Below are 12,313 nucleotides of genomic sequence, written 5' to 3' on the forward strand. Positions count from 1 at the left end.
AATAAAAGGCTCTCTTATTCTCTTGGAGAGCAGGGATGGACCTGGAGAATATTATGCTAAGTGAAATAAGTCAGTCAGAAAAAGAAAAAGATTACATGATTTCAGTTATATGAACAAAATAACCCAATGAACAAAATAGGTCCAGATGCATGGATGCATGGAACAAACTGATATATCTGAGAGGGAATGTGGAGGTGGTGGATGGGAGGGGGAGAGAGTAACCAAAGCAAGTATATTCAGATATGTGTAGCCTATGTGCATAGAATATAGTGTGGTGAAGGCCTGGGATGTGGGGGTGGGTGCCTGTTATAAGGGGCCAATGGAGTAAAAATGTGGACATCTGTAATTCTTTCAACATAAAAATAAATTTAAAAATATATTATATATATGTGTGTGTGTGTGTGTGTGTGTGTGTGTATAAATGTAATGTCCAGATGCTTAACCCCTTTGTTTAGTGAAAAGAAATAATCATTTTGATGTTCTTAGTTATGTTACTTAAAGTTATATTTTGGTCATTTAAGTTAATGAATATTTTTCTCTTAGACATGTGCTCTTCAATGAGGTTCACACTGGAAATCAAACCTTTGATTTCAGTTTGTTCCACAAAATAGGACCTTCCTGACAAAGGAATCTAAGTACAGTTCTGAGCTTGACTGGTGGTTGCCCAATAATAAATTCAATTATTTCCTGACTCAATGTAGAAATTTTACACAGTTGATGAAAGTTTGTTTTCTCTTGATTTATTTAGGGTAAGTTATATAACAAGGTAAGGTTAAGAATCAAATTTTATAATCCTAATCACCAATTAAGATATTTTGTTTTAAAAAGGGCAAAGGGTAAATGTGTATGTATAGTCAAACCAAATGGAAATAGCAGTTTTACTTATTAAACTTGGGGGTCTATTAAGTATCATTTGACAACATTCATTTGCTATTTCACACCTCATCTAACTAAAATGATTTTTTATTTTTGTAGGTTTTTAAGGCAAGCCTACTATTTAGTCGATTCAGTTGAAATTAATAGAATTCCATACCATTTTGGTTTTTATTCCATGACCATAGCCTCAGTTTACCAAGTTACTCAAGTTTTGCACCATCTTATTAGGAAGCAAGGATTCATTGAATATGAAATGGTAACTATATAAAATATTAATTGTAATTGAATTAGAACTGTTAGAAGCTTTCTGCAGATGAGTAACTTGCTCAGAAAGTAGGGGGTTGCCTACTGGACTTTGGAGGTCTCTTTCAAGTCTGATTTTCTATTCAGGCTTCCTCTTGGTTATTTCTTCAATTAAAAGTATGAAATGACAATTTATTAACATTATATAAAAAACCTTTAAAAAGATGGCTAGATTTTAGCATTTTAACTTTTACTCCTTTATATTACTCCTTTATATTAATTACCTTTACCAATGTAGTTCTCTATTATCAATTTTATATGGGTAACATATATCATAATTATCTGAAATATAGAGCATGGGGTACATGTAGTAGAGCAACTGTAAAATTAATTCCTTCTCTTAAATATTATCATTTGGAAAATAACTTAGAGATTTTCTGGATTTTTCAGTTAAATACTTTATGTTGTTAATTACTGAGTATCTACCATGTAAGCATCAGAATAAGTTTCATTATCATATAGCATGGGCTTTGCTGTTTTAAAAAATCAAAAGTTATTTTAGTAGTAAATGTTAGCTTACAATTTACCCACTTTAGAGTAGAAAGTAATAAGTACTTGCTGCTTTAATCCCTGATTTGCTAAACCTGGGTAGTACAGGTATTCTGCTTCAGATTTTTATAACAGATACCTAATTATTTTGGGCCAAAATAATATTTCATCTTTACTAGAATGCTCAGTTTGAGTGTAACCATATGCTGTTCTATCCCTACTCTCAGAAATGAAGGGGCAAATACTTTAAATGCGTATACTGGACACATATATATATGAGGCACATTTAACAGGAAACAACCCTTTTGAACAAAATAAATAATGATATGTTCTTCTTAATATGTTTTGGAAAAGTTAGAAAAAGCAGTTTAAAAGTTTTGTTAGTTTGTCAAAAGTTAAGTCATGCCATTGTGATATGAAGGGACTTTGGTTAATAAATGGTAAGGCAAGTAGCATAAAAATTAAAATCTGATTCATTTTAAAGATGTACAAGTTATATATAGATGAGATCTACATATATATATAAAATATGTTTTTTAAAAATAATTTCAGAGAGAGGAAGCAAGAGGGAGAGAGAGATAGAAACATCAATGATGAGAGTCATTGATTGGCTGCCCTCTGCACGCCCCCTAACGGGAATCAAGCTCGAAACAGGGGCATGTGCCCTGACCGGGAATCGAACCTTGACCTCCTGGTTCATAAGTTGATGCTCAACCACTGAGCCATGCCAGCCGAGCTATAGATGAGATTCTACAAACAATTTAGGACCAAGTGAAAAGAAACTTTTCAACTTCATAAACATTTTAGTTTAAAATAAAGTCTTGTTTATGCTACTTTTCCCTAGTCTAATTTACTGTGATTGTTGCACAAGAGTGGAATTAAATTGTACTAATGTAATGATATTTTCATATTTATGGACTCAAATATATTCTTCCCATTCAAATTCCAATTTCATAGTCTTTTTGGATAACTACAATAATTAGCGTTTGTGAACTGTGTATAAAATACCAGGTTTGTTAAAGGAATAAGTAAACAAGTTTCACCTAGGAATGATTCAAAAATAAAACGAAATAAAAGATTTAATTTATTTAGAATATTTTGCATTTCATTTCATCTTCATTTCCCTTCAGGATTAAATGGTATTTAGTCTGCAAAGATTAATATTTGAAAGTTTGTGTCCTTACTTGAACCTTAAAATTGATATTAGTAGCCCCTTTATCAGTTATTATTGTATATAATACAGATATACTAAAGTATAAAAGCACAAAGCAAATGAACAATGAAATTTTCTCCTACAATTACTAGAAAGATAATTACAATGAAAGCAATATTCATAGATAGATATGAAATTGTTTCACTGCTTTCACAGGAATTAAGTCCATCTTCTTTTGGTCATTGCCAATGTGTAATAGCAGTTGGCATGGTACACTGGCTTCACTATAATTAGAGACTTAATCAACTGGAGTCAATTTTCATTGGTAGTCTATCTCATCAAGTAACATTTATTGAGTATTTTATTTTGAGGCCCAAAGCCACTGTAATCAGAGATTGTTATAGGTCATATTTGGCATAGGTCAAAAATGAATATAACTTCTCATGAACATTTAATAAGGCATTTTAAATGCATAACAGAGAAATACTCTCTGATAATGAAGTTTTTAAAGCCTAATAGCTCTTGAGTGTTCTTTGGATACAAAGGAAAAACTATATGCTTACATATAATTATTTTAGTAATATGACTATTTCATTAAAGACAGTGATTAATGGTTGGGTACCAATGAGCGCGATTGCATTTGCCTTCTCTAAAAGAAACTTGAGTGTTGTCATTCATTTTGAGACGGTTGGAAGCATTTACCAGTCTAGATGGTACAGCAAAGTTGTACCTATAAAAGCCAAAGGAAGGATGGAAAGAGCAATCAACTGTTTCCTGAGCAATGAGGTTTGGTGATAAAATGTTTCCAGGTGCCTGTACTCCATACAACATTTGATTGGAAGAATTAGATTCTTGTAGACACTGCCCATTAAAGTCTGTGGATGAACCATTTTTTGAATTGGCAACCCCCAAGGAAGATGACATGGGAACTTCCATCATGAGTGGATTTAAAGATTGTGAACTGCTACTGCTTGCTAAATTTCCTGCAGCAGTCAAGAAAAGAGGCTGCTGTCGCCAAAAATTAGTTGGACAAATCTTGTAGCAAAGGGGCAGGTTGATACTGTGCAGGTACACCTCCAGACAAGACGTTCCAAGGGAACTTGTAGGTAAGTGAAATGTAGGTGGGGAACAAGGTGGAGAAAGCAAGGAGTTCAAAGGAGAGGGAGCCCCTCCACTAGAGGTCACTGGAGATGAGCCACCGCTTCCACCTGTGAATGACAATTCAGTCAATGAACAATGAACTTGATGTTTCTATGGAATCAGTAATCATGTCCATAACTATTGCTGCTTCATTCTTAGATTAGCTTTTCTGGCATGTTTTTTTTAACTTGTTTGGGGAAGAACATGCTTATTCCTGTGACCAAAGTTGAATATGGTATCTCTACTACTACCATCATTACTTTTAACACTACTATTATGTTTCATGTATTAAGTATTCACTATGCTCAAGAACAATGCTAGGCACTTGAGCAACATTTATCCAGTGAATTATAAAATATGACCAAGAGCCAATTATATCTTACAAATATAAACTAGTATTTTTATTTTCAACTTTAAAAAATATATGTATATATATTCTGCTTAATCCCTTCACCTTCTTTCATCCAATCCCCCAAACCCCCTCCCTCTTGATTACATTGAACAAATTGGTTGTTTGGAATTCTATAGAAAGCTACAGTCTGATAAAAAAAAAATCAGTGCACATGAAAGTAATCTTTACAAAGTAAAACAATACAATATACAGATGATGTATTATAGTCTTGTACACTTGAATCCCATATAATTTTATTAACCAATGTCACCCCAATAAATTCAATAAGAATAAATAAATAAAATATATTTAAATGCATTAGATTTTTCTTCTTATATGAAAAGAGACACTTCCATGGTGCACTATATCAATAGTTAAAGATGATTTTGCAGTTTAAAAAATATTGAGATAAAAGTGAAAATATTCATATCAATGTTGCCAGGTGATCTTTTATAGTTGCCTAGCATCTACTAAAGTTAGGGATAAAAATAAGGTCCATGAACATCTAGACTCTACATCTTATTTTTGTGAGTGTTTAAATTGAAAAGGTTTGCTATTGACTGAACTTGATCAAGTTTGTGTGTGTGTGTGTGTGTGTGTGTGTTGCTGTTGTTTTTCTATTTTGTGTACATGGGCATAGGCTAATCCTTTATTAACAGGGTAGCAAATATCTTTTATAACATTCAAAATTATTTTTAAAAATTGGTACCCGTTTTATTTGCAATTTGAAAGCATTCTGGACATCTTAAATAATTAAGAAAATGTGTATTTGCAATTATCAATTAATTCTCTTTAGCTTTTTTCTTTATTTGTGCATTTGTGTTGACTTGGATCTTTTAAAAACATGCTGCCTCGATGCTATTAAAGTCTTAATATCAAATATAAAATATTTTTCTATGCAATCCTCCAGACCAAATTAATATAGTCAATCCAGTGAAATATTTTACCAAATGATTAGAATTCATCTCTTCATATTTCAATTGGTTGTTATGGTATTGAATAAAACTCAACCTAACTGTAATATTGATTATTTTCTCAAGGTAATAGTAACCTTGAGAAACCTTGAGTTGATATTCAAAACCAAACAATTTTAATGGAGTAAAGACAAAAGGGGTAAAATAACTCCTTGTTGCTTTCAGATAAACTCTTCTATATATTGTTAAGTATCAGAGCAAATGAAGGTATACATTCTTCCACGAGAAAGCCTGCATTGCCTAATTCTGATTATTATTTAGTCATGTAATGTCCTACCTGAGAACAAATACATTACAAATATTTTAAATGCTTGTGGTAATTAAGCTCATTGTGATGGTTTAGTATTGTTTTAACATTTATTTTTCCTACTTACAACAAAAGAAAAAGTAGAGCTAAGCATGGTAAAAAATTTTAATTAATTTAATTTAATGCAAGCCATTTTAACATGTGCTAAATGTTTCTCGTAAAACACAAAGTATTTACTTCAATATCTAACATATTTGGAAATAAGTCCACAAATACACCACAGGCAGATCCTAAAGAATATGAATAGTAAGATGCTAAAGAATCTAGGTGAGATCTGGAGATCTCAGGATGCACTATAACTCAAGAAGACAGAAATCAATAAATCCACCATTACCATGTCTCTGTTCGTTTCCTTCATGCCATTTCCTTTCCCTTTTTGCCTCTTACCTCCACATCAAGATAAATATATACCCACTTTCTTGTAAACACACATTTTCCAGCATGTACTTATTCCCTTGTGTAATATTTGGTATATAGGCTTTGTCTGTAGCTATTTCATTAACATTTAAAAATAAATATTAATAAAACTTTTCTTACTTTGTGTGTCTGTACCAAAAGTTTTAAAATCCAGAGGGACAGAAGGCTTCCATGGGTAGGTCTCTAAAATCCCTTCCAATATACCCCTGGAAAAGAGATTCAACCTTCAGCAAGTCCAGAATGCTATTCCTGAAAAGAATGGTTTATGTAAACTTTTGAGTTATTTGTTATAGTTTTGAGGAGTGAATATCTGAAATATCATTCTTTTATAGCTAAGCTTATAAATACAATCCCAAGTAATTATTCCTGAATAAAAAACTAGAATAAAATACGTGAAGCTAGAATAAGCAATATCTTAAAAATGGATTCGGGAGAGAGTGGGAGGAGGCAAAGTTTTGGAGACAAAAAATCTAGGTCCATTTCCTACTGTCTAGTAGCTACAAAATTTAGGGCCTCTGTGTCTCTGACTCACACTTTTCTGTAATACTTGTGAAAAGGGCTATATAAGTATTAGATGTGATTGTTATGTTGCTTACTTGTTTCTTCCAGGATCTCTAAATCCCTTAGCAAAAGGATTCCTGTCTATTTTCAGTTTGGTAATCTATGGATTCAAAAGAGAGAGAAAGATAAAGTCACTGCCTTAGTAATAATACTATTACCATTGCTTTTAATGGTTACAACAACCACAAAACATTTTTCAACATGTACTTAGGCATATTAAATAAATGCAAGCATATTTCTAAGTCAACTTTAGAATGGTTATCTTCTTTCTCTTCTGGCACATTGTTTTCTTCCTTTCTTAATCAGAAGATCCACACAATTCACAATCAAACTTGCCTTGGTAAAAATGCAGTAAGACTATGTTGTTGTTGTTTTATTTAATCAAGGAAATTAAATCCAAGCAGTGCAACTTGCCTCTATTCCACAAGTCCCTCTGGGGCCACCACTGCTTTACCTGCTGGTTTTGGTAAGCTGTTACCGTGGTGAACTCCGTTTCTTTAAAGGAGAATGTTTTAACCCCTTCACTGGGCAGGGACTGAATCCGGGACAGGTTGACTCTGCTGTCCTGCTCCATCACATGCACACGGGGCTTGTACTTGTGCATGGACTGCAGAATGATCTGGAGGAGAAATGATCAAATGCTGCCTAGAAATTGGCTTCCCTTCCACAATACTGTCCTCCTCTCTTCAGCAACCCCAACCTGCCTACACACAAAAGTAAAGCTAAACCAGAAAAGCTAGGCTAACCACACACAAAGACTTTTCTGTGTCATTTTGCTCCAGGCAGAGGCCCTCAGGGCTAAGGGGTTTCTGGCCCAAGACATCAGACCAGCACCAGGCAGCAGTGATTCCATTTCCAGATGGAGCTTTTTCTTACTTCCAAATGTGGGTAACCACATGATGTATCTAAGTGTCACTGGGGGCCACCACTGCTCCCTGCCATAAATTCCTTGAGCTAATGGTAACTAGTAGGAAAGCACCTGACATTCCCAACCTCTTAATTTCTGGAGATTGCCTGTTTCCTTGTGTGGCTGTCATAAGGCCAGACTGGGCAAAGAAGGGGAAGGGGTGCAACTGAGCAAAAGCTCAAGATGGAGATGGCTTAAAAACGCCATCCATGGGGGTGGTTGGAGAGGAGATTTCTAACACACCATGCTATGCTGAAGGTGCCCATCTACTGGAAGGCAATCAGAGCCCACAGTGATTGCCTGGGTGGCTGAGGTGCCAGAAAGCTCTTTGAAACATTCCCTTTCACTCTCCCAGTACAGGTATCTAGTCTTAAACAAGTGTCATTTGATCCTCACACTCCTTTAGCTCACCATTTCCAACCCCTAGCACTCTCAGCCTCAGCCACCAAAGGTTATAAGAGCTATGTTCATTATAGTACCAGAGCTTGAACAATTCTTAAAGGCCACAACTACATCTAGAAGAAGCCTCCTTGGCATATAAAGGACAACCTGCCCGCTGATGTCCTAGCATCTCCTTTCCTTCCTTAGGGCAAAGGATTGCACACTTACCTGACCTTTGTCATCCATTTCATTGTTGGTTAGTTTCACGCGATCAAAGCTGATGATCTGCTTCATCCAGGTCTCTCCAGAGCAGGGTGAATCCGGGTGAACATAGAACCTGGGAGTGATGTAGGAGTGGTCTGTATTCCTGGCTACCATCCACTGAGAGCTGTGATACACATACCTGAAAAAGGCGCTCAAAATGTAACTTTAGGTGCAGCCAGCCAAAGCCAGGGGCATGGGAAGAAGGCAGTCAAGATCTATTCCAAATGGCCTCAGCCAAAGTTTGCCAGCTAATCCCAAAGGAAACTAGTAGAGTATCTAACTTTATTTCCAAAGATCATTCAGGGACAGAAAGCAAACTGCATGTAAGCATATGCCATTCAAATGCAATAAAGTGCCAGGACAAGTATGATGTCATGGGATTTTAGAGTCTGGTTTGTATTTCCTCTCAGAAACCACAACAGAAATTGATCTAACCCATTTTACTGCATAGAGACACTAGAAAAATTCTCACGCTTTGGGCCACAAGTGTTAGGGAAGAAGCAGAGGGGGTGACGAAGGTGTCTGTCCAGTTCACAGCCAAGAGTCATCATGGAAGCCTTTTGCCAACAAGGCTTCACATCAGAATATCCCAAAGTATCTGCCCCATGTGGCCTCTGGGCTTATTTTTATACTATTTCCATTTTCAACCGCTCAGTTGTTCTCAGCATTCTCAAGACAGCTCAAACAAGAGGCAAATAGCTTGTTCCGCAATTTCCAGGTTTTGGTTCCAGCTGGTTCTTGAGTTGCACCTTCTCATTGACCTTCAAATCCAGCCCTGGGCATGATGCAAGCTGTCTCCTAGAAAGGCTAGAAACCCACTTCAATAGAAAGTTCACAGCTCTCAGCTCACAGCCAGAGTGCAGTGGCTCCCGCACAACCCCCATAGCTCCTGAACCAAAGTGCTCCAGACCTGCACTTCCGGCTTTTTGGTTTTCTGTTAATTCTGGACACTTTTAGCCAGCCCTAAGTAGAGTGCTTACAGCAAGAGGAAAGTTTTCTTGTACTCTCTGCAACCTGACTGCTGCCTCAGGAAAGAGGCTAAGAAAGAAAAGATGGACCTAAGTGCAATAACTGCTAGGCTAGCGTTGGACGGCAAATCAGGGCATCGTTCCAGGACCTGCTGCCAAAGTACCACAATTCATAGCCCAGTATGGACCCAGAATCTCAAGCATTTCTCCCCCAAATTCCATCAAACAGACATCTGAGCCCATACCTTCTGCAGTTTGCACAGTCAAGGCCAGAGCGGGGGGTAGACTAGAGGTTTGGGAGACACTGAAGCACCAAATGGCAGCTCTTTCCAGGAAGGAGAGGAAAAAGGAGGAAACAGTCTGAACTCTGGTTTGAGAAAGAAAAGTAGACTTCTAAAACCCACAAGAAAGCAATCCCACTTCCCCTACCTATAGTAGAGTTTTCAAAATAGCACTTTCAGGTTCCAAAGACCAGAATCCTTATTCTCAGACTGAGCCTGTGGTACCCTCCTTTGGGCTTGGTTACCTATAGCGTTTAGAATCCATGGGCACCACATCCATGGCCACATAGTACTGCTTCCCTGGGTCCAGCCCTTTCACCTTGACCCGAACAGAGGGGAACATCCGCCTGTGGAAGAGAAATAGTGACTGACCGGGTGCATTTAAAGACATTTCAAGCATGGGAGGGTTGGGGTCAAATGAGAAGTGAAGGAATTCACAATACTCTTCCCATTCTAGGACAGGTTTAGGGAATAACATTTGTTACATGAAGAAAGACTGTTGGTTATATACTTGATTGAATAAGTTCAGAATTTCTGACTGGAAGAGAATATCCTTAAAGCAAGGCTTTTTTCACCCCACTCCCCACTGCCACCATAAAAAAGCTATAGAAGAGAAAGTAAGAGAGAAATAACTATGCTCCTTTCTCAAGTTTTCAGTGGAACTTTTTGCGAGGCAGATTTGAGAAAGACTGAAATTAGGAGGATTGATACACACAAAGTTGCCTAGCTGCCCCTGAAATGTTGCCTCACAGCAGAAGGTCAAAGCAGGAAAGCACCTCTAACTGGCCTGGGCTAGGGATGGTGTTTTGGGAAGTTTCTAGGCGGGATATTGTCCTCTGATAACTGTGAGGCTTTAATGGAGTGCCCTGGTGACACCTTAAGATGTGGGGTTGGAATCTGGTACCTACCTTGGCAGGTCTAATTTTTGTCATATATCACACCAGGAGAATGAGTTCTTGGGGTCCCAGTGTACAGAAAAGAAACACAAAGCCCAGCTGGGAGTGGCTCAGCAGTTGAGCATCGACCTAAGATCAAGGAGATCGTAGTTCGATTCCCTGTCAGAGCACATGCCCGGGTTTTAGCTTGATCCTCTCTCGGGAGCAGCCGATCAATGACAACTCTCTTATTCATGTTTCTGTCTCTCTCTCTCCCTCTTCCTTCCTCTCTCTGAAATCAACAAAGGTATATTTAAAAAAAAAAAAAAAAGAAACACAGAGCCATTAACATGGGCCAGACACATCTTAGCCTGGTCAGTTGAGAGGCAGTGGCTTTCTAATGCCTGTAGGGGTGGAGACCTGGGGGTGGGGGGAGGGAGAAATGGGTGTTAGAGCGCAAAACTGGAGGCATCACTTCTTATAAGAGCGGTACAATACGGGCCTACTGTGTGTGGCCTTTAAACAGCTTGGGTGGACCCGAACCTGCCAGCCTTGGTAATAATCATCTCAGTCCCAATGGCATGGAATCTGTTCCACAGCTCGGATCCTTGAAGCTCCACTTGGATAGCATCTTCTTCTTCCAGATTTTCACTGTCTTTGAGGCCGCCGCCGCCGCCGCCGCCGCCGCCGCCGCCGCCGCCGCCGCCTCCAGAGCCTCCACAGCTTGAGAAAGTTGCTGAGGGCTCGGTCTTGGGTCCCTTTTCTGCTGAATACAGAGACGCTTAGAGTTTTTGAGAGAGCTTCGTGGTTCGCACGCTCCCTTCTCGCTAATGCCTGTCTCGGAGCAGACCCACCTTGTGTCTTCCCCCAGAACTTTGAAGGCTGATCCCCAAGTTCCCAACAACACTCCGAAGGAGATAAATGGGTCCACGACACGCTCTGTTAAAGGCATGGTCCTTCTTCAGATTTGCCCATCCTTACTCTTTCGGAAATTTTTGGTCCCCGAGGCTTATTGTCCTTGGCGTTTGGGTGTGTATCCTGCGTCCTACCCTGAGAAACAGCCACCCTACCGCTCTCAGGGCTTCAGGGAGGTTGGAGAGTCTCACTTCTCCACAAACATGTGGGGACCTTCCCGTTCACCTTAAATGAACCAAAAAATTACAGGCTGAACTTGGAGGCTCTGAAACTTCCCTTACAGCCAAATGGACGAGGTTTCCCAGCGGGCCCTGATACTGGCCATCTGGCTGGGCCAGGACGTCCAAGGGGAATACTAGCCTCCCTTCTGCACAGTCCTAGTTTAAGCTGGGACTTTCAGATCCAGCAAGCGCGAGGAGCCAGCTCAGAGCTTTGGGGTGAGGCAGGGGTACTTACCCGGCTGCTTGCTCTTCTTCTCTGCGGCGCGGCTCTTTCTCTCCTCCTCCCTTCCGCCCTCTTTCTCATGCAGCTCAGGCTGCACCTCCTCTCTTGGGTCTTGCAGTTTTCTTTTGCTCGGTCTCCCCACCAAGGCTTCCACGGAGAAAGCGTGCGCCCGAGAGCTCAGAGCCATCCCTGGAGGCGGCGAAAGGAATGTGCACTGCAAAGTTTCAACCTGAGCTGGTTTAGGGAGGAGAGGGAGGGAAAGTGCAGAGGACTAAAGAAAGAGAGAAAGCGAAAATAATCCGCAAATCAGAAAAACAATTTCTAGATCAATATCCAAAGAAAACGTGTGTGTGTGCGTGTGTGTAAAATTTTATATATACGTATATATTGCTCTTTGAATAGGATGAAAGGAAAAGAAGATCAAACTGGAGTCAAAGTCCTTTGGAGTCTAGTTCCCTTTCCCTCTACAGTCTCCTCCCTGCCAATGGACATGTGCGGACCACCAGTCCTTAACTCCCTGATTCCAGGACGTGGCAGAGCGCAGGGATTGGCAAGCGAGGGCGTCTTAGGGAACTGACCTGCCGCCAATGGTGGCTCAGGCAACTCAGATTGGGAGATACTGTTGCATCCAACTGAGTGAATACCTCCACTGTTTGTTTTAGAAACT

At 39.1% G+C, this 12,313-nt stretch overlaps 1 protein-coding gene across 1 annotated transcript; it reads right to left on the minus strand.

The window, feature by feature from the left end:
• Positions 1–2,755: 2,755 nt before the first annotated feature.
• TBX22 (T-box transcription factor 22) lies at positions 2,756–12,108 on the minus strand. The gene is made up of 9 exons (XM_087813607.1): positions 11,659–12,108; positions 10,982–11,053; positions 10,831–10,942; positions 9,658–9,759; positions 8,128–8,302; positions 7,066–7,230; positions 6,647–6,711; positions 6,171–6,256; positions 2,756–4,029 (listed from the first exon to the last, which is right to left on the minus strand). Exons 1-9 carry the CDS (start codon positions 11,831–11,833, stop codon positions 3,416–3,418), a joined length of 1,566 nt encoding a protein of 521 aa, XP_087669733.1. The 5' UTR covers positions 11,834–12,108; the 3' UTR covers positions 2,756–3,415.
• Between the last annotated feature and the right edge of the window lie 205 nt (positions 12,109–12,313).

Source organism: Miniopterus natalensis, chromosome X (genome assembly GCF_054644295.1).
Source record: "Miniopterus natalensis isolate mMinNat1 chromosome X, mMinNat1.hap1, whole genome shotgun sequence".
NCBI classification, from domain to species: domain Eukaryota; kingdom Metazoa; phylum Chordata; class Mammalia; order Chiroptera; family Miniopteridae; genus Miniopterus; species Miniopterus natalensis.

Bases quoted from the DNA above. Each gene is read 5' to 3' on its own strand.
- TBX22 (XM_087813607.1), bottom strand. From the start codon at position 11,833: ATGGCTCTGAGCTCTCGGGCGCACGCTTTCTCCGTGGAAGCCTTGGTG. The intron at 10,943-10,981 runs GCGGCGGCGGCG...GCGGCCTCAAAG, and splicing joins CTCTGGAGGCGGCGGCGGCG to ACAGTGAAAATCTGGAAGAA. The intron at 4,030-6,170 runs GTAAGAAAAGTT...TGTCATTCACAG, and splicing joins TTTTGGTACAGACACACAAA to GTGGAAGCGGTGGCTCATCT.